Source organism: Schistocerca gregaria, chromosome 2 (genome assembly GCF_023897955.1).
Source record: "Schistocerca gregaria isolate iqSchGreg1 chromosome 2, iqSchGreg1.2, whole genome shotgun sequence".
Lineage (NCBI taxonomy): Eukaryota > Metazoa > Arthropoda > Insecta > Orthoptera > Acrididae > Schistocerca > Schistocerca gregaria.
The window spans coordinates 534,954,092-534,981,946 of NC_064921.1; the positions used below are offsets into that span (position 1 = coordinate 534,954,092).

At 42.2% G+C, this 27,855-nt stretch overlaps 1 protein-coding gene across 1 annotated transcript in view; it reads right to left on the bottom strand.

Annotated features, from left to right (window-relative positions):
* LOC126330555 (transducin beta-like protein 3) overlaps window positions 1–24,325 on the bottom strand; it is a 160,234-nt gene extending 135,909 nt beyond the window's left edge. Inside the window, exons 1-2 of the mRNA XM_049996366.1 lie at window positions 23,889–24,325; window positions 23,713–23,764 (exon numbers count right to left, since the gene is read on the bottom strand). Coding sequence (XP_049852323.1) covers window positions 23,713–23,764; window positions 23,889–23,917 — 81 coding nt within the window. The 5' untranslated portion in view covers window positions 23,918–24,325. The remainder of the gene's footprint in view (window positions 1–23,712; window positions 23,765–23,888) is intronic.
* Between the last annotated feature and the right edge of the window lie 3,530 nt (window positions 24,326–27,855).

Genomic DNA, 27,855 nt, shown 5'->3' on the forward strand with positions numbered 1-27,855 from the left:
GAGCAAGCAGGCCATGCCATGCGTGCAATATCTTCTGTTTCGAAAAAAAACATCAACCACCCATGCCCTATTAAATGATAATTAATCGAAACCCTCAGCTGCCGACAAGTGTTGTTGGTATCAATGGGGACAGCTGAAAATGTGTGCCCCGTCCGGGACTCGAACCCGCGATCTCCTGCTTACATGACAGACGCCCTATCCATCTGAACCACCGAGGGCACAGAGGATAGCACGACTGCAGGGACTTATCCCCTGCACGCTTCCCATGAGACCCACATTCCCAACTGTCCACAATCTACATTCGTAATGTATTTGCCCATTCACTCATTACTTGCGCCAACTAAGGTGACGATTCCCGTAAGAGTTCAGGCAAAGTGTGCACATTCGCACTGAAGAAGGTCAATGGCCGGGTAGCCTTTAACTATATTCTCACATAGAAGAAGGTGTGATTAGATGAATGACGAACACTAATTTCACTTAACAAAGGTTTATTCAGCACTTGCAAATGCAAGAGCGCAGAGTGAACTGCCTCCCGCCAGAACACATACAGTATACAGGGTGTTACAAAAAGGTACGGCCAAACTTTCAGGAAACATTCCTCACACACAAATAAATATAAGATGTTATGTGGACATGAGTCTGAAAACACTTAATTTCCGTGTTAGAGCTCATTTTAGTTTCATCAGTATGTACTGGAAACACTTAATTTCAGTGTTAGAGCTCATTTTAGTTTCATCAGTATGTACTGTACTCCCTCAATTCACCGCCAGTTGGCCCAATTGAAGGAAGGTAATGTTGACTTCGGTGCTTGTGTTGACATGCGGCTCATTGCTCTACAGTACAGGCATTGTTGATGATGTCTTGATTGGGCCCCATGTTCTTCTACCTACGCTCAATGGAGCACCACCCCAGATCAGCTTTTAACAACTCTTGGAGTGGCCTGGCTTTGATACAAAAGTCTTTGATAAAACGACGGTAATAAGAACATAATCTGAGGAAGCTTCTCACATCTCTAATACTTTTAGGAATAGGAAATTCTGTTATAGATCTCACCTTTTCTGAGTCTGGACGCACACCTTCATTTGACACAAGGTATCCAAGTATTTTGATTTCTTTTGTTCCAAAGAGACATTTTCTTGGATTAAGTTTCAGTCTGCCTTGTTGGAAACACTTAAGAACGACCCTCAGTCTTTTTATGTTCATAAAATGTCTCTGAAAACACTATAATCTCATCTAAATAACAAAGACACATTGTCCACTTCAGTTGACGTAGAAGATTATCCATCATCCATTCAAATGTTGCTGGTGCATTACACAAACTGAACAGCATTCCTTTAAACTCATACAGGCCCTCATCGATGATGAATGCAGTTTTTTCACGATCAGCCTCATCTATTTCGATTTGCCAGTATCCCGAGTACATGTCCATGGTTGAGAAAAACTTAGCCCCCTTCAGACAATCTAGAGTATTGCCAATTTATGGAAGAGGGTAAACGTCCTGCCAAATGTCATCCTTCTTCCTGATGAGGACCACTGGTGATGACCATGGGCTCTGCAAAGGCTGAATGATGTCATTCATCATCATTTTCTCTAGCTCGTCGCAAATTAATCAACATTCTGTTGCTGTCACACAGTATGCTTTCTGGCTTATTGGTTGATGGTCTCCAGTGCTAATCTGCTGCTTCACCATCGATTTGTCTAATGTGCTCTTCACCTGTAGATCAAAGCATTTAGAGGCCTCTTGAAGAATGGCAAGTAGCTTCTTCTGTTGTTCCTTGGTGAGTTCTGGTGATAGTCGAGCTAGAAGATCTTGTCTCATAGTGGTAGCACTAATTTCGCCCACAGACTCGGCATGGGAGGTTTCTCAGATGTTCTTCAATTAACGGCTCAGTTGATGCTATGCACATGCATCTTGGAAGGATCTGCAGTTCTCAGCAATAGTTAACTATCCACAATTCACAGAATCCATTCTTTAAAAAGACAACAGAGGCTGGGATGACCAAGTTATTCTACAGTGGTATGCTTCTCTCACATTCCACTACATGATACATGGGTTGATGCATAACATGTGACAGTTATCTTTCTAGCGCTGACTGCAGGAATGATCACCTCATCCAGCACACAGTGTCAACACACTCGGATGTGCATCTTCCCATCCACAGTATCTCATCTCGTCTAGCATAATCTTCGAGAGACCACAATCAATAATTGCCTGAGAAGCTTTCAAAAAGCCCCATTCGAGAATGACGTCATGACTATACTCTTGTACGATGATGCATTCTAAGGGCTGTGTATGGCCACTTATACCCACACGAATGGTACATCTTCCTCTAGGTTTTACATATTTCCCATTAGTCATCTTCAGCAGAGATGTTTTGCTATCAATGATTACGGTTTTCTGCAACTGGCGAATATACTTCTCCGAAATGACTGACTGTGATGCTCCAGAGTCCACAAGAGCTAATCGGCTATCCATGAGGATACAGATGTAGTTTCCTATCATTTTTGTAGTGATCAGCGGCAGAGGATCTTTCTCTTCGGAGGCCTCACCTCCAAGGAAGGTCGCACCCTTTAGTTTTCCAGGTTGTGGCGGCTGGTGATTGGCTAGAGCTTCTAAACAGCGATGCAGACCTTGATCGGCTGTTGGGGAGTGTCCTCTACAGCAGCTAGCTAGCGGCAATGGTGACCTATGTTGTCGTCCACCCACATCTTTTTGTTTATCTTCGTCATCCCGGAGTTGGCATCGGCTAAGATCGGTCTGCTGTCTTCTGGCACGGGTGCCATCAAATATCCGCCACCTTTCTCGACAATAATGCACCACATGTCCCGGTCGTCCACAGTAGAAACATACTGACTGGTTATCCTGGTTCCTCCAGACGTCAGTCTTCCTTGGTACCCAAACAGGTTCCTCATGCAGCATTGTAGGAACCTAACTCTGCCTGGGTCTAGAATTTTTCACCGTTTTAGAGGGATTTTTCAATCACAAAAACATGTCTGTATTAGACAATCCAGTTGGTGAAGGTACTACAATCTACTGCGGGATGAAGATGTACATCTCAAAACGAAATACATATATGCATAGCAAAGAAACAATTTTAAAAAATACAACAGGTATAGTATCTGCAGGACACGAACATGTTGGTGAGGTTTAGAATTAAGCATTCAAGTAAACCAAATGTATAAAATTGCAGTTAAAATAATGAATGCTTATATCCTCATGACTGGACCAGGAAGAGTGAAGACTTTGGCAACACTACCAGCTAAAATTTTCATAGTGAACTCACCTTTCATTTTTTTAGTTTATATATAATATATGTACATAATATGCGTTAAAGTAATTGTTGGACAGCTGCCCATTATCTAGTACAGATTTTCTGAATTTACCTTGCCGTTTTAATTTGTATAACTTAAAACGCATAAAATATAGCAAATTGCTTTAATGATGGCATTAATGTAGGCTACAATGCAGATCAATATGTTACCACAACCATTACTTAACATTCATACCAATTGGCTTTGCTATCTTCAGGACCAAACTGTCACCTTTTTTTTCTAAACTAATCTACAGCTAGACCTACACTTCAACTCACATTGTCAATTAGAGGTGATGGAAGGAGGAGGGGAGGAGCAACAATCACACTCTAGCCCCAAATGATCTCTAGTATAGAAAAATGCCTATGTATGTGCCATACTAAATGCACTTTTCACTGTAAAAACTAAAATTTCAAAAGCGCTACTGCTTATTACACAAATTTGGGACAACAGAAGATTGTTGTACCTGCAACATCACTAAGATGGTGGGCACCCTTATTTCAAGCTTATGCAACACGATGATGATCACAACATAACTCAATACAGAAGCGAGCAGACACAAATAATACAAAAAATACTTAATTTCAGTTGTGGAAATTAGAAGGTTTTAGGTGGGAAGAACTAAATACATGACAGTGCTAATAATCAAGATGGACCAAAACAAATGCTAACTCAAAAATCAAGTATACAAAATGCTCATAAATCAACTCAGTGAAAATATGGTATTGAAGACTTGACTTGGCCTATATAGCTCACATAAAGTCCACGATATCACAAACAACTCCAAAATGTTGGTTGGTTTGTTTAAAAGAGGGGGGAAGGGACCAAAATGCTTGGCCATTGGTCTCTTGTTTCAAATAAGACAATGCCACAAGGGGAAGAATAAAACAAACAAGACATACAACACAAAACGGAAAGAAAAGAAAAACCACAAGAATTAAGGAAAAGTAACAAACACTAAAAGGAACAAAAGAGGACAAGAAAACAACAGAGAGACACAAGAAGAGAAAAAACAAGAAAACAGATTACAGTGGCTGGCCAACTACAAGAATAAAAAGGAGATACCAGCCACTCTGCAACACATTAAAACCTTCACCCTAAAAGCGCTAGGGTGGAGGACACAGAGGGACAAAGGACATGCGTGAAACCTTAGGTCAAATGATAAAACCCACCCTCACAAATAAAATGTAAAAATAAAGCTGCTGTTGCGGTACTGTTGCCCAACACCAAAGGTAGGGTACTGGGAAAGTTAAAAATCTGCCACAGAGTGGGTATAAGTGGGCAGTCCAGCAAGAGGTGGACAACCGTAGTTTGTGAGCCACAGCGACACCGATGTGGACCCCTGTGACAGAGCAGGTAACCATGTATTAGCCATGTATGGCCAATGCGAGGCCGGCACAGTCCTGTGAGAGGACTGCACGGAAGACTTTCACACATTCATAGTCTCCGTAATGACACGCAGTTTGTTCGCATACTGTTACGCCACTCTGTCTCCCGAAACCGAAAAACCCTGTGGCGTAAGACAGAATGCAGGTCAGGTTCAGAGAAGCCGATCTCCATAAGCGGTTTCCACGTAGCCTGTTTGGCCAGCCTATCAGCAAGTTCATTGCCTGGGATTCAAAAGTGACTTGGGGTCCCAACAAACACCACTGAACAACTGGGCCATTCCAGGGCATATATGGACTCCTGGATGGTCGCTACCAAAGGATGGCGAGGGTAGCACTGGTTGATAGCTTGTAGGCTACTCAAGGAGTCAGTACACAGAAGAAATGAATCCTCAGGGCATGAGCAGATGTGCTCAAGAGGACGAGATGTAGCCACCAGCTCTGCAGTGAGAACACTGCAGCCATCGAGCAAGGAATGCTGTTCAATATGTCCTCCATGGACATACAAGAAGCCGACATGACCATCAGCCATCGAGCCACTGGTATAAACCACTTCATGGCCTCGGTACATGTCAAGAATCGACAAGAAGTGGCAGCGGAGAGCTGTGGCATTAACTGAGTCCTTAGGGTCATGTGAAAGGGCCTTGGTGTACACCATGGAGGTGTACAGAAATGGACCTCGAAGTATAGGTTGTAAAGGCAAGGGCTCCAGTTTGAATAGAATGGATCGGACGCGAACTGCAATTGTAAGCCCTGACCTGGGCCACTGATGCGGGAGATGAACCACCATGGGTAGGAAAAGGAGACGGTAATACGGATGCGTAGGAGAACTACAAACATGTGCAACGTAACTGGCGAGCAGTTGTGCATGCCTAACAGTCAATGGAGGGGTCCCAGCTTTCATCAGGACATTGATCACTGGACTTGTCCTCAAAGCTCCAGCCGCTAGCCGAACGCCACAGTGGTGTGCTGGGTCGAGTAAATGCAATGCTGAGGGCGCCGCCAAACCATAAACCTCACTCCCATAGTCAAGGCAGGATTGAACAAGGGCTGCAACAGTGTAGAGCAATCTGCACCCCAGTTGGTGTCGTTCAGGCAGCAGAGAGCACTGAGGTGCTGCCAGCACTTCCGCTTAAGCTGACAAAGGTAAGGAAGCCAAGTCAATTGGGTGTTGAAAACTAGTCCTAAGAATCAATATGTCTCCAATATAGTGAGTGGGTCGTCACTAAGGTAAAGTTCTGCTTCCAGAAGAATGGTACGACGCCAACAGAAGTGCATAACACAAGACTTTGCCACCGAAAACTGGAAACCATGAGCTAGAGCCCATGACTGTGCCTTGTGGATGGCTCCCTGTAGGCTCAGCAACACCAGTACTGGAGGAGCAGTACAAATTGCAGAAGTCATCTGCATACACAGGAGGTAAGACTGACGGCCCTACAGCTGCTACTACACCATAAATGGCCACTAAAAATAGAGATACACTCAATATAGAACCCTGTGGGACCTCATTCTCCTGGATACGGTAGGACCTATGGAAAGCATTAACTTGGACACAGAAAGTCCGACGCGACAGAACATTTTGGATAAAAATCGAGAGGTTCCTCATGCAGCATTGTAGGAACCTAACTCTGCCTGGGTCTAGAATTTTTCACCGTTTTAGAGGGATTTTTCAATCACAAAAACATGTCTGTATTAGACAATCCAGTTGGTGAAGGTACTACAATCTACTGCGGGATGAAGATGTACATCTCAAAACGAAATACATATATGCATAGCAAAGAAACAATTTTAAAAAATACAACAGGTATAGTATCTGCAGGACACGAACATGTTGGTGAGGTTTAGAATTAAGCATTCAAGTAAACCAAATGTTTAAAATTGCAGTTATAATAATGAATGCTTATATCCTCATGACTGGACCAGGAAGAGTGAAGACTTTGGCAACACTACCAGCTAAAATTTTCATAGTGAACTCACCTTTCATTTTTTTAGTTTATATATAATATATGTACATAATATGCATTAAAGTAATTGTTGGACACCTGCCCATTATCTAGTACAGATTTTCTGAATTTACCTTGCCGTTTTAATTTGTATAACTTAAAACGCATAAAATATAGCAAATTGCTTTAATGATGGCATTAATGTAGGCTACAATGCAGATCAATATGTTACCACAACCATTACTTAACATTCATACCAATTGGCTTTGCTATCTTCAGGACCAAACTGTCACCTTTTTTTTTCTAAACTAATCTACAGCTAGACCTACACTTCAACTCACATTGTCAATTAGAGGTGATGGAAGGAGGAGGGGAGGAGCAACAATCACACTCTAGCCCCAAATGATCTCTAGTATAGAAAAATGCCTATGTATGTGCCATACTAAATGCACTTTTCACTGTAAAAACTAAAATTTCAAAAGCGCTACTGCTTATTACACAAATTTGGGACAACAGAAGATTGTTGTACCTGCAACATCACTAAGATGGTGGGCACCCTTATTTCAAGCTTATGCAACACGATGATGATCACAACATAACTCAATACAGAAGCGAGCAGACACAAATAATACAAAAAATACTTAATTTCAGTTGTGGAAATTAGAAGGTTTTAGGTGGGAAGAACTAAATACATGACAGTGCTAATAATCAAGATGGACCAAAACAAATGCTAACTCAAAAATCAAGTATACAAAATGCTCATAAATCAACTCAGTGAAAATATGGTATTGAAGACTTGACTTGGCCTATATAGCTCACATAAAGTCCACGATATCACAAACAACTCCAAAATGTTGGTTGGTTTGTTTAAAAGAGGGGGGAAGGGACCAAAATGCTTGGCCATTGGTCTCTTGTTTCAAATAAGACAATGCCACAAGGGGAAGAATAAAACAAACAAGACATACAACACAAAACGGAAAGAAAAGAAAAACCACAAGAATTAAGGAAAAGTAACAAACACTAAAAGGAACAAAAGAGGACAAGAAAACAACAGAGAGACACAAGAAGAGAAAAAACAAGAAAACAGATTACAGTGGCTGGCCAACTACAAGAATAAAAAGGAGATACCAGCCACTCTGCAACACATTAAAACCTTCACCCTAAAAGCGCTAGGGTGGAGGACACAGAGGGACAAAGGACATGCGTGAAACCTTAGGTCAAATGATAAAACCCACCCTCACAAATAAAATGTAAAACTAAAGCTGCTGTTGCGGTACTGTTGCCCAACACCAAAGGTAGGGTACTGGGAAAGTTAAAAATCTGCCACAGAGTGGGTATAAGTGGGCAGTCCAGCAAGAGGTGGACAACCGTAGTTTGTGAGCCACAGCGACACCGATGTGGACCCCTGTGACAGAGCAGGTAACCATGTATTAGCCATGTATGGCCAATGCGAGGCCGGCACAGTCCTGTGAGAGGACTGCACGGAAGACTTTCACACATTCATAGTCTCCGTAATGACACGCAGTTTGTTCGCATACTGTTACGCCACTCTGTCTCCCGAAACCGAAAAACCCTGTGGCGTAAGACAGAATGCAGGTCAGGTTCAGAGAAGCCGATCTCCATAAGCGGTTTCCACGTAGCCTGTTTGGCCAGCCTATCAGCAAGTTCATTGCCTGGGATTCAAAAGTGACTTGGGGTCCCAACAAACACCACTGAACAACTGGGCCATTCCAGGGCATATATGGACTCCTGGATGGTCGCTACCAAAGGATGGCGAGGGTAGCACTGGTTGATAGCTTGTAGGCTACTCAAGGAGTCAGTACACAGAAGAAATGAATCCTCAGGGCATGAGCAGATGTGCTCAAGAGGACGAGATGTAGCCACCAGCTCTGCAGTGAGAACACTGCAGCCATCGAGCAAGGAATGCTGCTCAATATGTCCTCCATGGACATACAAGAAGCCGACATGACCATCAGCCATCGAGCCACTGGTATAAACCACTTCATGGCCTCGGTACATGTCAAGAATCGACAAGAAGTGGCAGCGGAGAGCTGTGGCATTAACTGAGTCCTTAGGGTCATGTGAAAGGGCCTTGGTGTACACCATGGAGGTGTACAGAAATGGACCTCGAAGTATAGGTTGTAAAGGCAAGGGCTCCAGTTTGAATAGAATGGATCGGACGCGAACTGCAATTGTAAGCCCTGACCTGGGCCACTGATGCGGGAGATGAACCACCATGGGTAGGAAAAGGAGACGGTAATACGGATGCGTAGGAGAACTACAAACATGTGCAACGTAACTGGCGAGCAGTTGTGCATGCCTAACAGTCAATGGAGGGGTCCCAGCTTTCATCAGGACATTGATCACTGGACTTGTCCTCAAAGCTCCAGCCGCTAGCCGAACACCACAGTGGTGTGCTGGGTCGAGTAAATGCAATGCTGAGGGCGCCGCCAAACCATAAACCTCACTCCCATAGTCAAGGCAGGATTGAACAAGGGCTGCAGCAGTGTAGAGCAATCTGCACCCCAGTTGGTGTCGCTCAGGCAGCAGAGAGCACTGAGGTGCTGCCAGCACTTCCGCTTAAGCTGACAAAGGTAAGGAAGCCAAGTCAATTGGGTGTTGAAAACTAGTCCTAAGAATCAATGTCTCCAATATAGTGAGTGGGTCGTCACTAAGGTAAAGTTCTGCTTCCAGAAGAATGGTACGACGCCAACAGAAGTGCATAACACAAGACTTTGCCACCGAAAACTGGAAACCATGAGCTAGAGCCCATGACTGTGCCTTGTGGATGGCTCCCTGTAGGCTCAGCAACACCAGTACTGGAGGAGCAGTACAAATTGCAGAAGTCATCTGCATACACAGGAGGTAAGACTGACGGCCCTACAGCTGCTACTAGACCATAAATGGCCACTAAAAATAGAGATACACTCAATATAGAACCCTGTGGGACCTCATTCTCCTGGATACGGTAGGACCTATGGAAAGCATTAACTTGGACACAGAAAGTCCGACGCGACAGAACATTTTGGATAAAAATCGAGAGGTTCCTCATGCAGCATTGTAGGAACCTAACTCTGCCTGGGTCTAGAATTTTTCACCGTTTTAGAGGGATTTTTCAATCACAAAAACATGTCTGTATTAGACAATCCAGTTGGTGAAGGTACTACAATCTACTGCGGGATGAAGATGTACATCTCAAAACGAAATACATATATGCATAGCAAAGAAACAATTTTAAAAAATACAACAGGTATAGTATCTGCAGGACACGAACATGTTGGTGAGGTTTAGAATTAAGCATTCAAGTAAACCAAATGTTTAAAATTGCAGTTATAATAATGAATGCTTATATCCTCATGACTGGACCAGGAAGAGTGAAGACTTTGGCAACACTACCAGCTAAAATTTTCATAGTGAACTCACCTTTCATTTTTTTAGTTTATATATAATATATGTACATAATATGCATTAAAGTAATTGTTGGACACCTGCCCATTATCTAGTACAGATTTTCTGAATTTACCTTGCCGTTTTAATTTGTATAACTTAAAACGCATAAAATATAGCAAATTGCTTTAATGATGGCATTAATGTAGGCTACAATGCAGATCAATATGTTACCACAACCATTACTTAACATTCATACCAATTGGCTTTGCTATCTTCAGGACCAAACTGTCACCTTTTTTTTTCTAAACTAATCTACAGCTAGACCTACACTTCAACTCACATTGTCAATTAGAGGTGATGGAAGGAGGAGGGGAGGAGCAACAATCACACTCTAGCCCCAAATGATCTCTAGTATAGAAAAATGCCTATGTATGTGCCATACTAAATGCACTTTTCACTGTAAAAACTAAAATTTCAAAAGCGCTACTGCTTATTACACAAATTTGGGACAACAGAAGATTGTTGTACCTGCAACATCACTAAGATGGTGGGCACCCTTATTTCAAGCTTATGCAACACGATGATGATCACAACATAACTCAATACAGAAGCGAGCAGACACAAATAATACAAAAAATACTTAATTTCAGTTGTGGAAATTAGAAGGTTTTAGGTGGGAAGAACTAAATACATGACAGTGCTAATAATCAAGATGGACCAAAACAAATGCTAACTCAAAAATCAAGTATACAAAATGCTCATAAATCAACTCAGTGAAAATATGGTATTGAAGACTTGACTTGGCCTATATAGCTCACATAAAGTCCACGATATCACAAACAACTCCAAAATGTTGGTTGGTTTGTTTAAAAGAGGGGGGAAGGGACCAAAATGCTTGGCCATTGGTCTCTTGTTTCAAATAAGACAATGCCACAAGGGGAAGAATAAAACAAACAAGACATACAACACAAAACGGAAAGAAAAGAAAAACCACAAGAATTAAGGAAAAGTAACAAACACTAAAAGGAACAAAAGAGGACAAGAAAACAACAGAGAGACACAAGAAGAGAAAAAACAAGAAAACAGATTACAGTGGCTGGCCAACTACAAGAATAAAAAGGAGATACCAGCCACTCTGCAACACATTAAAACCTTCACCCTAAAAGCGCTAGGGTGGAGGACACAGAGGGACAAAGGACATGCGTGAAACCTTAGGTCAAATGATAAAACCCACCCTCACAAATAAAATGTAAAACTAAAGCTGCTGTTGCGGTACTGTTGCCCAACACCAAAGGTAGGGTACTGGGAAAGTTAAAAATCTGCCACAGAGTGGGTATAAGTGGGCAGTCCAGCAAGAGGTGGACAACCGTAGTTTGTGAGCCACAGCGACACCGATGTGGACCCCTGTGACAGAGCAGGTAACCATGTATTAGCCATGTATGGCCAATGCGAGGCCGGCACAGTCCTGTGAGAGGACTGCACGGAAGACTTTCACACATTCATAGTCTCCGTAATGACACGCAGTTTGTTCGCATACTGTTACGCCACTCTGTCTCCCGAAACCGAAAAACCCTGTGGCGTAAGACAGAATGCAGGTCAGGTTCAGAGAAGCCGATCTCCATAAGCGGTTTCCACGTAGCCTGTTTGGCCAGCCTATCAGCAAGTTCATTGCCTGGGATTCAAAAGTGACTTGGGGTCCCAACAAACACCACTGAACAACTGGGCCATTCCAGGGCATATATGGACTCCTGGATGGTCGCTACCAAAGGATGGCGAGGGTAGCACTGGTTGATAGCTTGTAGGCTACTCAAGGAGTCAGTACACAGAAGAAATGAATCCTCAGGGCATGAGCAGATGTGCTCAAGAGGACGAGATGTAGCCACCAGCTCTGCAGTGAGAACACTGCAGCCATCGAGCAAGGAATGCTGCTCAATATGTCCTCCATGGACATACAAGAAGCCGACATGACCATCAGCCATCGAGCCACTGGTATAAACCACTTCATGGCCTCGGTACATGTCAAGAATCGACAAGAAGTGGCAGCGGAGAGCTGTGGCATTAACTGAGTCCTTAGGGTCATGTGAAAGGGCCTTGGTGTACACCATGGAGGTGTACAGAAATGGACCTCGAAGTATAGGTTGTAAAGGCAAGGGCTCCAGTTTGAATAGAATGGATCGGACGCGAACTGCAATTGTAAGCCCTGACCTGGGCCACTGATGCGGGAGATGAACCACCATGGGTAGGAAAAGGAGACGGTAATACGGATGCGTAGGAGAACTACAAACATGTGCAACGTAACTGGCGAGCAGTTGTGCATGCCTAACAGTCAATGGAGGGGTCCCAGCTTTCATCAGGACATTGATCACTGGACTTGTCCTCAAAGCTCCAGCCGCTAGCCGAACACCACAGTGGTGTGCTGGGTCGAGTAAATGCAATGCTGAGGGCGCCGCCAAACCATAAACCTCACTCCCATAGTCAAGGCAGGATTGAACAAGGGCTGCAGCAGTGTAGAGCAATCTGCACCCCAGTTGGTGTCGCTCAGGCAGCAGAGAGCACTGAGGTGCTGCCAGCACTTCCGCTTAAGCTGACAAAGGTAAGGAAGCCAAGTCAATTGGGTGTTGAAAACTAGTCCTAAGAATCAATGTCTCCAATATAGTGAGTGGGTCGTCACTAAGGTAAAGTTCTGCTTCCAGAAGAATGGTACGACGCCAACAGAAGTGCATAACACAAGACTTTGCCACCGAAAACTGGAAACCATGAGCTAGAGCCCATGACTGTGCCTTGTGGATGGCTCCCTGTAGGCTCAGCAACACCAGTACTGGAGGAGCAGTACAAATTGCAGAAGTCATCTGCATACACAGGAGGTAAGACTGACGGCCCTACAGCTGCTACTAGACCATAAATGGCCACTAAAAATAGAGATACACTCAATATAGAACCCTGTGGGACCTCATTCTCCTGGATACGGTAGGACCTATGGAAAGCATTAACTTGGACACAGAAAGTCCGACGCGACAGAACATTTTGGATAAAAATCGAGAGGTTCCTCATGCAGCATTGTAGGAACCTAACTCTGCCTGGGTCTAGAATTTTTCACCGTTTTAGAGGGATTTTTCAATCACAAAAACATGTCTGTATTAGACAATCCAGTTGGTGAAGGTACTACAATCTACTGCGGGATGAAGATGTACATCTCAAAACGAAATACATATATGCATAGCAAAGAAACAATTTTAAAAAATACAACAGGTATAGTATCTGCAGGACACGAACATGTTGGTGAGGTTTAGAATTAAGCATTCAAGTAAACCAAATGTTTAAAATTGCAGTTATAATAATGAATGCTTATATCCTCATGACTGGACCAGGAAGAGTGAAGACTTTGGCAACACTACCAGCTAAAATTTTCATAGTGAACTCACCTTTCATTTTTTTAGTTTATATATAATATATGTACATAATATGCATTAAAGTAATTGTTGGACACCTGCCCATTATCTAGTACAGATTTTCTGAATTTACCTTGCCGTTTTAATTTGTATAACTTAAAACGCATAAAATATAGCAAATTGCTTTAATGATGGCATTAATGTAGGCTACAATGCAGATCAATATGTTACCACAACCATTACTTAACATTCATACCAATTGGCTTTGCTATCTTCAGGACCAAACTGTCACCTTTTTTTTTCTAAACTAATCTACAGCTAGACCTACACTTCAACTCACATTGTCAATTAGAGGTGATGGAAGGAGGAGGGGAGGAGCAACAATCACACTCTAGCCCCAAATGATCTCTAGTATAGAAAAATGCCTATGTATGTGCCATACTAAATGCACTTTTCACTGTAAAAACTAAAATTTCAAAAGCGCTACTGCTTATTACACAAATTTGGGACAACAGAAGATTGTTGTACCTGCAACATCACTAAGATGGTGGGCACCCTTATTTCAAGCTTATGCAACACGATGATGATCACAACATAACTCAATACAGAAGCGAGCAGACACAAATAATACAAAAAATACTTAATTTCAGTTGTGGAAATTAGAAGGTTTTAGGTGGGAAGAACTAAATACATGACAGTGCTAATAATCAAGATGGACCAAAACAAATGCTAACTCAAAAATCAAGTATACAAAATGCTCATAAATCAACTCAGTGAAAATATGGTATTGAAGACTTGACTTGGCCTATATAGCTCACATAAAGTCCACGATATCACAAACAACTCCAAAATGTTGGTTGGTTTGTTTAAAAGAGGGGGGAAGGGACCAAAATGCTTGGCCATTGGTCTCTTGTTTCAAATAAGACAATGCCACAAGGGGAAGAATAAAACAAACAAGACATACAACACAAAACGGAAAGAAAAGAAAAACCACAAGAATTAAGGAAAAGTAACAAACACTAAAAGGAACAAAAGAGGACAAGAAAACAACAGAGAGACACAAGAAGAGAAAAAACAAGAAAACAGATTACAGTGGCTGGCCAACTACAAGAATAAAAAGGAGATACCAGCCACTCTGCAACACATTAAAACCTTCACCCTAAAAGCGCTAGGGTGGAGGACACAGAGGGACAAAGGACATGCGTGAAACCTTAGGTCAAATGATAAAACCCACCCTCACAAATAAAATGTAAAACTAAAGCTGCTGTTGCGGTACTGTTGCCCAACACCAAAGGTAGGGTACTGGGAAAGTTAAAAATCTGCCACAGAGTGGGTATAAGTGGGCAGTCCAGCAAGAGGTGGACAACCGTAGTTTGTGAGCCACAGCGACACCGATGTGGACCCCTGTGACAGAGCAGGTAACCATGTATTAGCCATGTATGGCCAATGCGAGGCCGGCACAGTCCTGTGAGAGGACTGCACGGAAGACTTTCACACATTCATAGTCTCCGTAATGACACGCAGTTTGTTCGCATACTGTTACGCCACTCTGTCTCCCGAAACCGAAAAACCCTGTGGCGTAAGACAGAATGCAGGTCAGGTTCAGAGAAGCCGATCTCCATAAGCGGTTTCCACGTAGCCTGTTTGGCCAGCCTATCAGCAAGTTCATTGCCTGGGATTCAAAAGTGACTTGGGGTCCCAACAAACACCACTGAACAACTGGGCCATTCCAGGGCATATATGGACTCCTGGATGGTCGCTACCAAAGGATGGCGAGGGTAGCACTGGTTGATAGCTTGTAGGCTACTCAAGGAGTCAGTACACAGAAGAAATGAATCCTCAGGGCATGAGCAGATGTGCTCAAGAGGACGAGATGTAGCCACCAGCTCTGCAGTGAGAACACTGCAGCCATCGAGCAAGGAATGCTGTTCAATATGTCCTCCATGGACATACAAGAAGCCGACATGACCATCAGCCATCGAGCCACTGGTATAAACCACTTCATGGCCTCGGTACATGTCAAGAATCGACAAGAAGTGGCAGCGGAGAGCTGTGGCATTAACTGAGTCCTTAGGGTCATGTGAAAGGGCCTTGGTGTACACCATGGAGGTGTACAGAAATGGACCTCGAAGTATAGGTTGTAAAGGCAAGGGCTCCAGTTTGAATAGAATGGATCGGACGCGAACTGCAATTGTAAGCCCTGACCTGGGCCACTGATGCGGGAGATGAACCACCATGGGTAGGAAAAGGAGACGGTAATACGGATGCGTAGGAGAACTACAAACATGTGCAACGTAACTGGCGAGCAGTTGTGCATGCCTAACAGTCAATGGAGGGGTCCCAGCTTTCATCAGGACATTGATCACTGGACTTGTCCTCAAAGCTCCAGCCGCTAGCCGAACGCCACAGTGGTGTGCTGGGTCGAGTAAATGCAATGCTGAGGGCGCCGCCAAACCATAAACCTCACTCCCATAGTCAAGGCAGGATTGAACAAGGGCTGCAGCAGTGTAGAGCAATCTGCACCCCAGTTGGTGTCGCTCAGGCAGCAGAGAGCACTGAGGTGCTGCCAGCACTTCCGCTTAAGCTGACAAAGGTAAGGAAGCCAAGTCAATTGGGTGTTGAAAACTAGTCCTAAGAATCAATGTCTCCAATATAGTGAGTGGGTCGTCACTAAGGTAAAGTTCTGCTTCCAGAAGAATGGTACGACGCCAACAGAAGTGCATAACACAAGACTTTGCCACCGAAAACTGGAAACCATGAGCTAGAGCCCATGACTGTGCCTTGTGGATGGCTCCCTGTAGGCTCAGCAACACCAGTACTGGAGGAGCAGTACAAATTGCAGAAGTCATCTGCATACACAGGAGGTAAGACTGACGGCCCTACAGCTGCTACTAGACCATAAATGGCCACTAAAAATAGAGATACACTCAATATAGAACCCTGTGGGACCTCATTCTCCTGGATACGGTAGGACCTATGGAAAGCATTAACTTGGACACAGAAAGTCCGACGCGACAGAACATTTTGGATAAAAATCGAGAGCGGCCTCGGAGACCCACTCGGATAATGTGGCAAGGATATGATGTCACCAGCTTGTGTCATACACTTTTCATACACAAAAAAAGACAGCAACAAGGTATTGGCATCTGGAAAGGCTGTTCGGATGGCAGACTCGAGGGACACAAGAGTATCAATGGTAGAGTGACCCAGGCGGAAACTGCCCTGGCACGGAGCCAGTAGGCCATGTGACTCCAGGACCCAACCTAACTGCCGACACACCACACGTTCTAGGATCTTGCAAAGAACGTTGGTGAAGCTGATGGTAATGCCAAGGACACCTACTTGGGGTCTGGTACCCAAAACCACGTCTGATCTTCATCCAGACTTGACGTGTGGCAGGCCTCTCGCAACACTCCTGTTTCCACCTTTTGATAAGCTGGCGAACATGGGCACAGAGCCATTTAAAGGCTATTAGGTGCTCTAGGGAAGGGTGCTTCTTATGTCGCTGTAGAACTCGCCGACACTCTTTAATTGCCTCAGCGACTTCCGGTGACCACCAAGGTACCGATTTTCACTGGGGGCACCCCAAAGAATGAGGGATCACATTTTTCACCACAGAAACGAACGTTGTAGTTTCCTGCTCAACCACAACATTGATGGCACCCTGTGAGAGATTCAACAGTGACAGCAGAGGTGAAGGCTTCCCAGTCTGCCTTGTTAAAAGCCCATCTGAGTAGGCGTCCATGGGCATGACACTGGGGAGTGACAGGAACATGAGAAAGTGGTCACTACCACAAAGGTCAACTGAGAGAGGAAAGTTTCGACATCTCTGCCTCAACCAGTAAGCACGGTGCCACCACATGAAAGGTTTTGAGTGTTAAAATCTCCCAAAAGTGGGAAAGTTTTAGGGAGTTGAGCAATCAGTGCAGCCAATGCATTCAGGGGTACTGCGCCATCTGGAGGAAGATATACATTGCAGACAGTTATTTCCTGTGTATAAGTATCCTGATGGCCACAGCTTCAAGAGGGGTTCGAAGGAGCACAGGCTGACTACATACCAAGTTCAGGACATAGACGCAAACTCCACCTGACATTCTATTATATTAGCTACATTTCTTGTACTATCCCCTGTAGCCGCGAAGGGCAGGGGTCAAGCTTAACAACTGCCATAGCTCAGCCAGGTGGTGCAGAAAACTGCCGCAATTCCTCTGGAGGATAATGTGATTGTGAAGCTGAGAAGGCATGGAACATTGAAGCAGCTTACAAGTCACCTGCTGCCACCGACTTATTTCCTGAGCAGTCTATGTCCATTGTGTCTGAGGGTCCTGCAAGATCCACGTCCTCAGCCGATGACAGAACCTCCACCCCATCCTCAGACGCTGAGCTTGTAGGTAGCGGTGCTGTGGGTGCCACCGCAATTCATTTGGTCGTGGTCTTCTTTTTGGGTTTCTCTCACTGCTCCTTGGGTTTCTCTTGTTGGGAGGCCTTCACTGCTTCAGCCTCAGGGACTGAGGATGATCGTGAAGCCCTACGACAAGCTGCTTTGGGGCACTTCAGCGACTGGCGAGTGTCATCTTTCACACTAGCAGAAATCTGGGAAGGGAGTGACCCAAGGGACCACTTCCTAGCGAGAGGAGCCGAAGAAGACTTAAGCTTCTCCAGCTGAGAAGAGGGGACTGGTGTCCCCAGTGGGTGGGGTGGGGTGGGGGGGCAGTGCTCCTGAGGTATGGGGTGCGGGAGCAACAGGGAGGGACGTGCCCCCCACCATCAACGGGGGCAGGTCTGGTCTTCCGGCTCAGAGAGCCGACTGGAAATCGTGGAAGTGATGGGGCTACAACTGTTCTCGTAGCAGCAGCATAATAGGAGATCATAGCCACAGGATGGAGGCACTCAAATTTCCTCTAGTTTCAGTGTAGGTCAGTTGGTCCCGGGTCTTATATTCCATGATTTTCCTTTCTTGCTGTAAAATCCTGCAGTCTGGCGAGCAAGGAGAATGATGCTCTCTGCAGTTGACACAGATGGGAGGTGGGCCACATGGAATATTGGGATGCGAAGGACGTCCACAATCTTGACATGTGACACTGGAAGTACAGCGGGATGACATATGGCCAAACTTGCTGCACTTAAAGCACCGCATCGGGGGAGGGATATATGGCTTGACACCACAGTGGTAAACCATCACCTTGACCTTCTCAGGCAATGTTTCACCCTCGAAGGCCAAGATGAAGGTACCGGTGGCAACTTGACTATCCCTCAGAACCCTATGGATGTGCCAGACGGAATGAACACCTCAGAGTTCTAAGTTGGCGTGCAGCTCATTGTCAGACTGCAAAAGAAAGTCCCTGTGGAATATAATACCCTGGGCCATATTTAAGCTCTTATGCGGATGGATGGTAACAGAAACATCCCCCAACACGTCACAAGCAAAGACCCTGAGCACATTTTGGACAAGCCTTCCACCTATCCAAACTTGTCCTCTAAATGCTCAACAAAAAACTGAGGCTTCATTGAAACAAAGCAGTCCCCATTAGCTATCATACATACGAGATAATGGGACGATAAGGTTCGCTGCCATCCTTAGCATGGCGTTCCTCCCACGGTGTGGACAGAGAGAGGATTGATTTAGGGTCGTACTTCCTTGCGTTGTACTGAGACTTCAAACACTTAGAGACTGCTGGTGTGTGATCACCAGCAAGTAATGACATGGTACGCTTCATCAAGCGGCATCCACCCTGATGCCACCCAGTAACCATGGGTCCTCCCCATGGGTGCCATCCAGCCGCAGCAAAGGCCACCAGGCAGGATGGTCATTGCCAGGAGTCATGATGCCCCAGGGTGATGGGCATCTACTCCTTGGCATATGTGGGGAGTTAACGATGCTGGAATCAGCTCAGTGATCCCTGTGTGGTCAGGGGGCTACAACCAACAGGGTACTTGGTGGCCCTAACACAATAGACTGGCTATAGTGCTGGATATCAGGCGCAACCAAGCAAACAGGTCCATTATCATTGTCAATGCAGAAAACGATACAGCACAGTGGATGGAGGAAAATGCCAAACAGCTGGAGAATGAGCAGAAGTGCAGATCCACGTTGACAAAGGATGCAAGAGGTCTCTGTGCATGACGGACAATATGCACCATGTAAGGTGCTCTTACGCAACTAGCTCACTCTTCGAGAAAACTTCGAAAAATGGGGGTCAAACCCAAAAAGGGACCATCACATAAAGGCCGGAATGTGTGAGACTCCTTTTAGTCATCTCTTACGACAGGCAGGAATACCTCGAGCCTATTCTAATCCCCGGATCCGCAGGTGGACAACTCCAAAATCCAGAACCAGAAATTTCACTTGGCTTATATAGCTCAAAAGAAATCCACCATTCCACAGCTTTATATATAACACAACGAATCTGGTATCCAAACCTTCACTACATAGCTAAAACAAAGTCCTCGGTACCACACAACCAAAACTCACCCACATGATATCTAAAACTTGACTTCACCAATGTATGTAAAACAAACTCCACAATGCATACCAACCACAATCCAACATAATTACCAACAACTAACAACACAACCACATAACAATGCATTAATATCAGTTTTGATACTCAAGAAACAATTATGTATGTCAACAGATACACCATGCATACTTCAATTTAAAAATCATTCTTACCAACCAAAGTCAGCTGACACACAAATCTAGCAATAGCAAAAATGTCACTAACATAAACTCTGAGATGGCCCGCATAGACCTGTCAAAACAAGGAACTCTCTGGATACAATGCCACACACGGACCATTGACAATGCAACACTCATGGTCTCTAGTCCTAATGCAGTAATCTTGTTAAGTTCTCCAAAATAAAATCTCCAGCCATAAACAACAGACCACATTAATAATTCCAAATATGAAAATTACTCTATTGCCCATAATTGCCAACATCAAAATAACTGACCAATAAACCGTCACAACTCTTGTAATATTATTCTCACACACAGCATTACAGAAGTCCAATGCATCACTAACAGCACTCGCAAACAATTTAGATAAAGAAAAGGCATCCCACAGTACAGGGTGCCACCGTATATTCCCAACAACCCTCTGTAAACATGATATATTCCAAATATGCCACACCACCATTATTTCACACAGTTATGTCACGAGTCAAAGCAGGCAGGTGGTACGACAAATTTCAGTTGACCCACATATTTCTGATAAGTATTTTGGTGCACATTAGATATACCACATTACGTTAATAGAGTTGTGGCATCTTAACCTTTGGAGCCCTTGTGCTTGCTGCCCTGACCTCATTAATCCTCCACCAATCACCTGATTAAAAAAGGAAAGAAAAAAAACCTTATACAGTTCCCTCTAATGACACTACAGAGCGACAAGACTATAGATGCTGACAAGACTATAGATGCCTTGATCTCCCACATTTCTGTAAACAACTGGATACAGACCCGCTGGCAAACATCTCACACTATGCTTTCTACTTTGCCATAGCATTATTAAAAACATATCATCAGTTGAAACTAAGAACAATGCTTACTAACAGAAAATAATTTCAGTATTCACATTAAACTGCACTTGGGTAACAGTCCACTTCCACCATCAGAATCTGAAGTAACAGCATCTCCACCCTCACACAAAAACATTACAGCTACATTTATACTAAAAAATCAATGTAGTTCAATAACCATTTCCCAGGTTAGCAGTAACTGGCAGCAGACTTAAAACTATAATTAATTAAAGAGTGACACAGGCTTGTGTCTGTGTATGTGCGAATGGATATGTGTGTGTGTGTGTGTGCGAGTGTACACCTGTCCTTTTTTCCACCTAAGGGAAGTCTTTCCGCTCCCGGGATTGGAATGACTCCTTACCCTCTCCCTTAAAACCCACATCCTTTCATTTTTCCCTCTCCTTCCCTCTTTCCTGACGAAGCAACTGCCAGTTGCAAAAGCTCGTAATTCTGTGTGTGTGTTTGTGTGTTTTGTTCACGTGCCTGTCTGCCGGCGCTTTCCCGCTTGGTAAGTCTTGGAATCTTTGTTTTTAATATATTTTTCCCATGTGGAAGTTTCTTTCTATTTTATTTAATCATGTATTGTCTATTACTGTACAAAAAGTATTCTACATGAATGTAGAATTTGTCTACGCGGTTGTGTCAGCAAATGTCATGTCTTTGCCAAAACCACACATGCAAGTGCTGTGATATGCAACTGTAGTCCACGTTTTAAATTGGCAATTGGTAAAGGGAGGTGGGGGGAAGGGTGACGGGGAAATGTGGGGCAGGGCGGGTTGGGAGAGCGAAAAGAAGGCAGGGGGAAAAGGGGGGGGGGGGGGGAAGTTGGATTTACAATAAGTATTACACTAACTTGTGTAAAAAAGAGTGTCTTACCGTACACTAAAATTATAAACAATAAAATTATGTAAAATATTTTCATGTTGAAATTAATGGTACAGTACAAGGAGGGAGGGATGTCATGAGCACACTGGATTACATTTGGTAAAACATTATAGTAAATTTTTAAACATAGGTAATAAAATTGCAAAGGTAAAATAATGTAAAAATTCTCATTAAAATATTAAGAGTGTAGCACAATGGATGTGTAAACTGTAAAAGGCATAAAACAATAGAATTATAAAAGTGGAATTATGTAAAGTAACTAAAATCAAATTAAGTGACTTAAATGTTAAAAGTTTAAGACATTGGAAGTGTAAAGCCATGACAGGTATAAAATAATAAAATCATAATTAAGTGAAACTATGTGTGTAACCATAGTTACAGGGAACATTATGTGGCACTTATGGTTAAATTCAATTTATTTCACTTAGTGGCATCGTATGGCATGCAGTTTTACAGTATGTACGGAAGCCAGTCTGCACACTCGTTTACTTTCGGGATGGTGTGTGAGCCAACACACTGCTCCTCTCTTTAATCGGTGAGTAGGACTGTTGCTCATATGAGCACTGTGTAGATATATACAATTGGGAGAGGCCTTCAAAGTTTCTAAAAAAGGCTTAGTCAGCAAAAACATTCTGTTAATTTAACAAGCACCCAGGCTCCTACAAAAAGTGTTTGACAATCTCAATTTGTTCTGACACTGTAAGAAAGTATCCCTTAGGTTCATTGCGTTGCACTTCCAACCACATATCAATGGATAAATTCTACGCCATACTTCTCTGCTTTATCTAAAATAATAAAGTAAATGTTTATTTTTACTTAGTTTCTAGATGTGAAGAAGGTCCACAGAGATGAAAACATGCCGTGTACAGTATTAAAAATGTGTAACTGAGTCTGAAAGGTAAACAATATATTAAAATTGAGTTAAACATTATACAGTTGTTATTCTTTCACAACTTACATTCCAGTACAGTGTCATTGCATTGCATTTCATACCTCCATTTATCTTTCCATCTATACTGCAACAGAAATTCATGCACAACAGGGCAAATACATTAATAGTAGGGGCTATTAGCTGCATTGCTCATTTCTGTCTTAGATTTGTTTTAAGACGATGTCACTTGTATGCCACAGTTATGCACAGCAGTATGAATAGGTTTATTAATGAAGAGATGGCCATATGCACCTTGTGAATGCGATGGGAGAGCTGTTCCAGCAATGACAATAACCACATCACAACACTTTGTGCCTGCACATAACTGCAGTAGCAAAATCAAATTATTTTGTGCCTGAATGGATGAGAATGAGTTGGAGACAAACATCCTCCAATTAGTCAGCATGCTGCAATATTTCTGAACTGAACATTTGCAAACAACTGTTTTGAAAATCTTACGTGGACAGTAAATGCATCTGTACCACCAACAGGAAGTGCACATATTGCAGCCAGCGAACTTTCAAAGTCGAGGGAGTTTTGTAAATTAGTCCATACAGCAATATGTAGAAAACCACTATTTTCCTGTTGTTTACAGATGACACTATGTTTACAAGTGAGGATGTTTTCAGGACGATGGGATGTAGCAAACCTGAACGCACTGGTTTGTCGATCCAGTTCGCTGTGAGTGTATTTACTATTGGGGCGGCACTGGCAATAAATTTCCCATCATACTGATTGCGTATCACAGATTTTTTTGCTGTTGTGAAGGTATATTCATTGTAAGAAAGGCAACTGTGTCACAAACCATCTTTTCACCAAATACTCAGGAATTATCTCTGGACAACATCCGAAATTTAGTCGGTAGTGAAAGGATTTACCATGTACAACTCTTAATATAACAACATTAATCCACAACAGAAAAAAAAGCGATATCCATTGAAGTTTACTATACCGACCTCAACAGAGCCTCCAGTGAAAAAGGCACCGTGTTTAACGTCGACGTCAAACCTAAAACAATGAATAAAATATGATTTTCGAATTAATTTTCAATGTCACTGTTTACAGTATCGTAATTTACTTTCACTCCAAATAACTGCACTACTTTAAAACATATCTCAATTGTTGCACTTACGCATCTCTTATTTTCTTGCTGGCAACCATATTAACATCGACGATGGAATTGGTGTGATGCCAAATTTACCTACTACTACTACTACGACAGACACATTGTTATTATCTCAACGATGCGCACAACTATGTTTACTATTGCGCAAAAACCGTATTTCGCGTCCCACAACCACGTGTTTGTCAACACACTTTCAAAGATGATTCCTGCAAGATATGCTACAAAAAGATGCATTTCGGGGCAGACGGAACTCGAAACGGCTCGTTGCCTAGAGTCGACTTACTAGAGACAACGAAAACTTGCACATACATGCTCCAATAATCTTCCGCGGAGGCCATGATCCACAACAGCGGATTCTGGTTTTCTAATGCTGCTTTATCCATGAACTGAAATAAGTCTTGCAACGCCAAAAACAGTTTAGCTTAAGAGCTCACAGCAACTCCAACAAAAGAAAATAGCTCAACAAATATAGGATATAAGAATAGGTTCCTCGTAGGAATCGTTTGGAGGCGTCAAACACTGTAACATGAGGCGACATGTCCAAAAGTAGCCCATTTCTAATGCAACTGCTAAGAAAAATAGATGAATAACTAACTGTATGTGTCAGAAAGTTTTCGCCTTAAAATTCTCATTTCTTCGCAAAAGTCCTGCAACAATCCACAGTTCATTGAGTACTATAACGAGTACAAGAAAACATGAAGGAAGGTTCTGCTTGAGGCAAAAATCATTCAGTGACAACACGATATTATATAATGCAGAAAATAAGTGTTGTGGCATGTTATAAAACAAGAAATGGAAAAGGCAGGCCCAAGTATAATACTTCATTTTATTTCTTTATTGGTCCTTTTAATCATCTATTGTACAAGGCATACAACATGATACTGGACAAGTCGTAGTGATTTGCAATACAGATTTAAATCCTACAAGAAAATTTACATTGATTTACGCTTAATTTTATCACAACTGAAATTTCAGCTTTCATACATGATACTTAACACAAGTAATTCAATCACTTCTTATACATAAAACATTTAATTAACATTTCATGCATTCTCTTTTTAATATTTGGAAATAAATTTTTATGTTTGAAGATGTTCATCTATATTATAACAACACTTTTGCAATAAATATTTATGGACTGCAGTTTTAAATTTTGGAATGAATTTTTGGTTTTAATGTTTCTAGATAGCTTATTGTATAGCCTGTTTCCTGTTTGCAGTGGTCCATTCTGTTTTAGTGTTCTGTATGCATGTTGAACATGTATATCCCACATTCTCCCTGTGTTGTTGAGATGGATATGCTGGTTAGTTGATACATGATTGCAGCTATTTTCTAAGGTTTTCCTAACAAACATTATGACATGTGAAGTATATAGACAAGGTAGTGGAAGGATGTGGAATTTCTTAAATAAGGAGTCACATGAGCTTCTTGAGGCAGTATTTTCTATGTCTCTTACAGTTATTTTTTAGCATATTAAAGATCATATGCTAGCAGATGCTTTTCCCCAAAAGATTATGTCATATCGAAGTAAGGACTCTGCCCGTGTGATGTATAAAGCTTTTAGTGTCTCTCTCGATGTGCAACCAGAAAGAATTTCGAAAGTATAACCAATGGTATTCAAATTACGTGCAATGTGTTTTGCATGTTGGACCCATCAAAGATCTACTTGAATCCAGATTCCAAGAAATTTTGTAGAGCTTACATTTTCAAGGGTTCTGGTAAACAACTTTATGTATGGTGTTTGTGTACATTTATTTTGCATTGTGTGTAAGTGCATTGTAACTGTTTTTATGTGTTTATTATTAAATTGTTTCCAGAAAACCAGTCTGTAATGTGCATCGTACACTTTTTGATCTCTTGCAGTAATTCTTCTCTGGTCCTTTCTTTTAGTATCACATTTGTGCCATCTGCGAGTTTTATGTAATTGTGGTGTGGACCGGTCTGTTCCAAGTCATTTACAAAGAGCAGAAACAGAATTGCTCATAGAATGTATCCTTGTGGTACATCGAACTGCTTTTCTGGGTAGTAGGACTTTATCCTGTTCCCTTCTAGGATAGCAAGCTCAACTAATTGCTCTCTATTTTTCAGATTTGATTTTAACAATTCATAAACCGGGCCCCTAGAACCCACAGATTCCAGTTTCTTAAGCAAGGTGTTGTGATGACGTCAAATGCTTTAGAGAGATCTAGAAATATGGCTGAGGTATGCTCTTTGCTGTCTACTGCTTTTTTAAATGCTTCATTTAGGAATGCAAAAACAGCAGCCCCAGTAGATTTAGATTTTCGGAATCCGTGTTGTGTATTTGATAAGTAATTACTTTTTCTATAATACTGATTCGTCTTTTATAACAGATTTTTCAGTTATGTTCGAAAAACCCAATAGTAGTGAAATAGACATTTAGCTTCATACTTCTGTTTTTATCCCTTCTTGAACAGGGGTTTCCTTTTTACTTTCTTCAATTTTTATGGGAACACCCCTTCTGATAGAGAACAGTTAAAATGCCGAGAAGTGGCCTGTCCATGAGAGGAACACATTTCTTCAAAATGTAGTCAGTGATATTGATAGTACCAACAGAGGAGTTGGGTTTCAGTTCTTAGATTACAGCACGTATTTCATTTCCATGGGTGGGGTATAGAAAATGAGATTTATTATTTATAGTACACCTGGAGTGATTTCTAGGAGTGCACTGATTATTTTGTTTTATAAGATGTTCAGCTATCTGTGTAAAATAAGAATTAAATGTATTTGCAATTTTTGTAGGTTCAGTTATCACAGTTGACTTCTCCATTACACAGTTAATATTATGGAAATCTGTCTGCTCTCCTGCAGTTCCCTTAAAAAATATTCTATATGGCTTACGTGTTATTGGCGGAATTTTTGAGGATATCAGAATCCCAGAAGTGATCCATATTGTTTTCCTTTTGTATATTTTCTTCTGTTTTGGAGGGAAGCGCAATTCAAAAAATCTCTTCCCAGTTTTCTTCGCTCCAGTAATGGAGAAAATGGTTTACATTTTCATGACTGTAGTTTCTACTTGTAACTGTTACACAGTGTTTAAATTGCAGCCCAGTTTCCATACTCAGAGAGAGTTTTTGACCTATGTGGTCCCTAAAGCCAGTGTTCAGTGTTTCTGTTTTAAGGTTCATTCTACATTTACAAATATGTGATCTGTGGTAGCAGATGAAGTCTTTGCGATATGAGTTGCTGTTTCTATGGTAGATTTCATGTTAAAAATTTGCAAGAGATTCAGTAATTGATTCTTTTCTCCCATTTCCAAAGTGAATATTAAAATCACACACATATCAAAGGAAGGGATACCATAATAGTCCTTACTAAAGAAAGATCATACAGAAAGCATTGAAAGCTAAAGGCCACTTTCACTGCTATCTTCATTCTAAAAAAATAATTGACGCAAGCACGAAAGCAAGACTGAGTTATGTGAGTAAATATACCCTCTTTAAAAAAGTATAGTTTGGTTTCAGAAGTGGAAATAGTATGATATCGGCCTTGCAGACATCACAAAACTACTACTTGATCTTGATGAGAATGATTTGTGTTACAGGAATTTTCTTAGACTTAACCAATGCTTTTGATACTTATGACGAAAAAACTAATATTGAACAAGCTAGTATCATTAAGTATAAAAAGCAAATGAGTGGTTTCAGTCTTACTTGGAAAGCAGGGTGCAAAAAGTGGAGATCGCTCATACATCTGCTGATGGTAAATTTTTAATAAAACAACTAACAGCAAGAAATATATAAATGAAGTTGTTCCTCAGGGAAACGTGTTGTAGCCACTTCTGTTCATAATACACATGTAAATGACTGTCCAGATAGTGTAAGACACAGAGAAAATGTTCCCTTTTGCTGCTGACAGCAACCTCATATTCCCAGATAGAGAATCAGATCTCCTATTACAGAAAGTAAACGAAACCACCAAGAATGTTAGCAATTGGACAGTATGTAATACATTA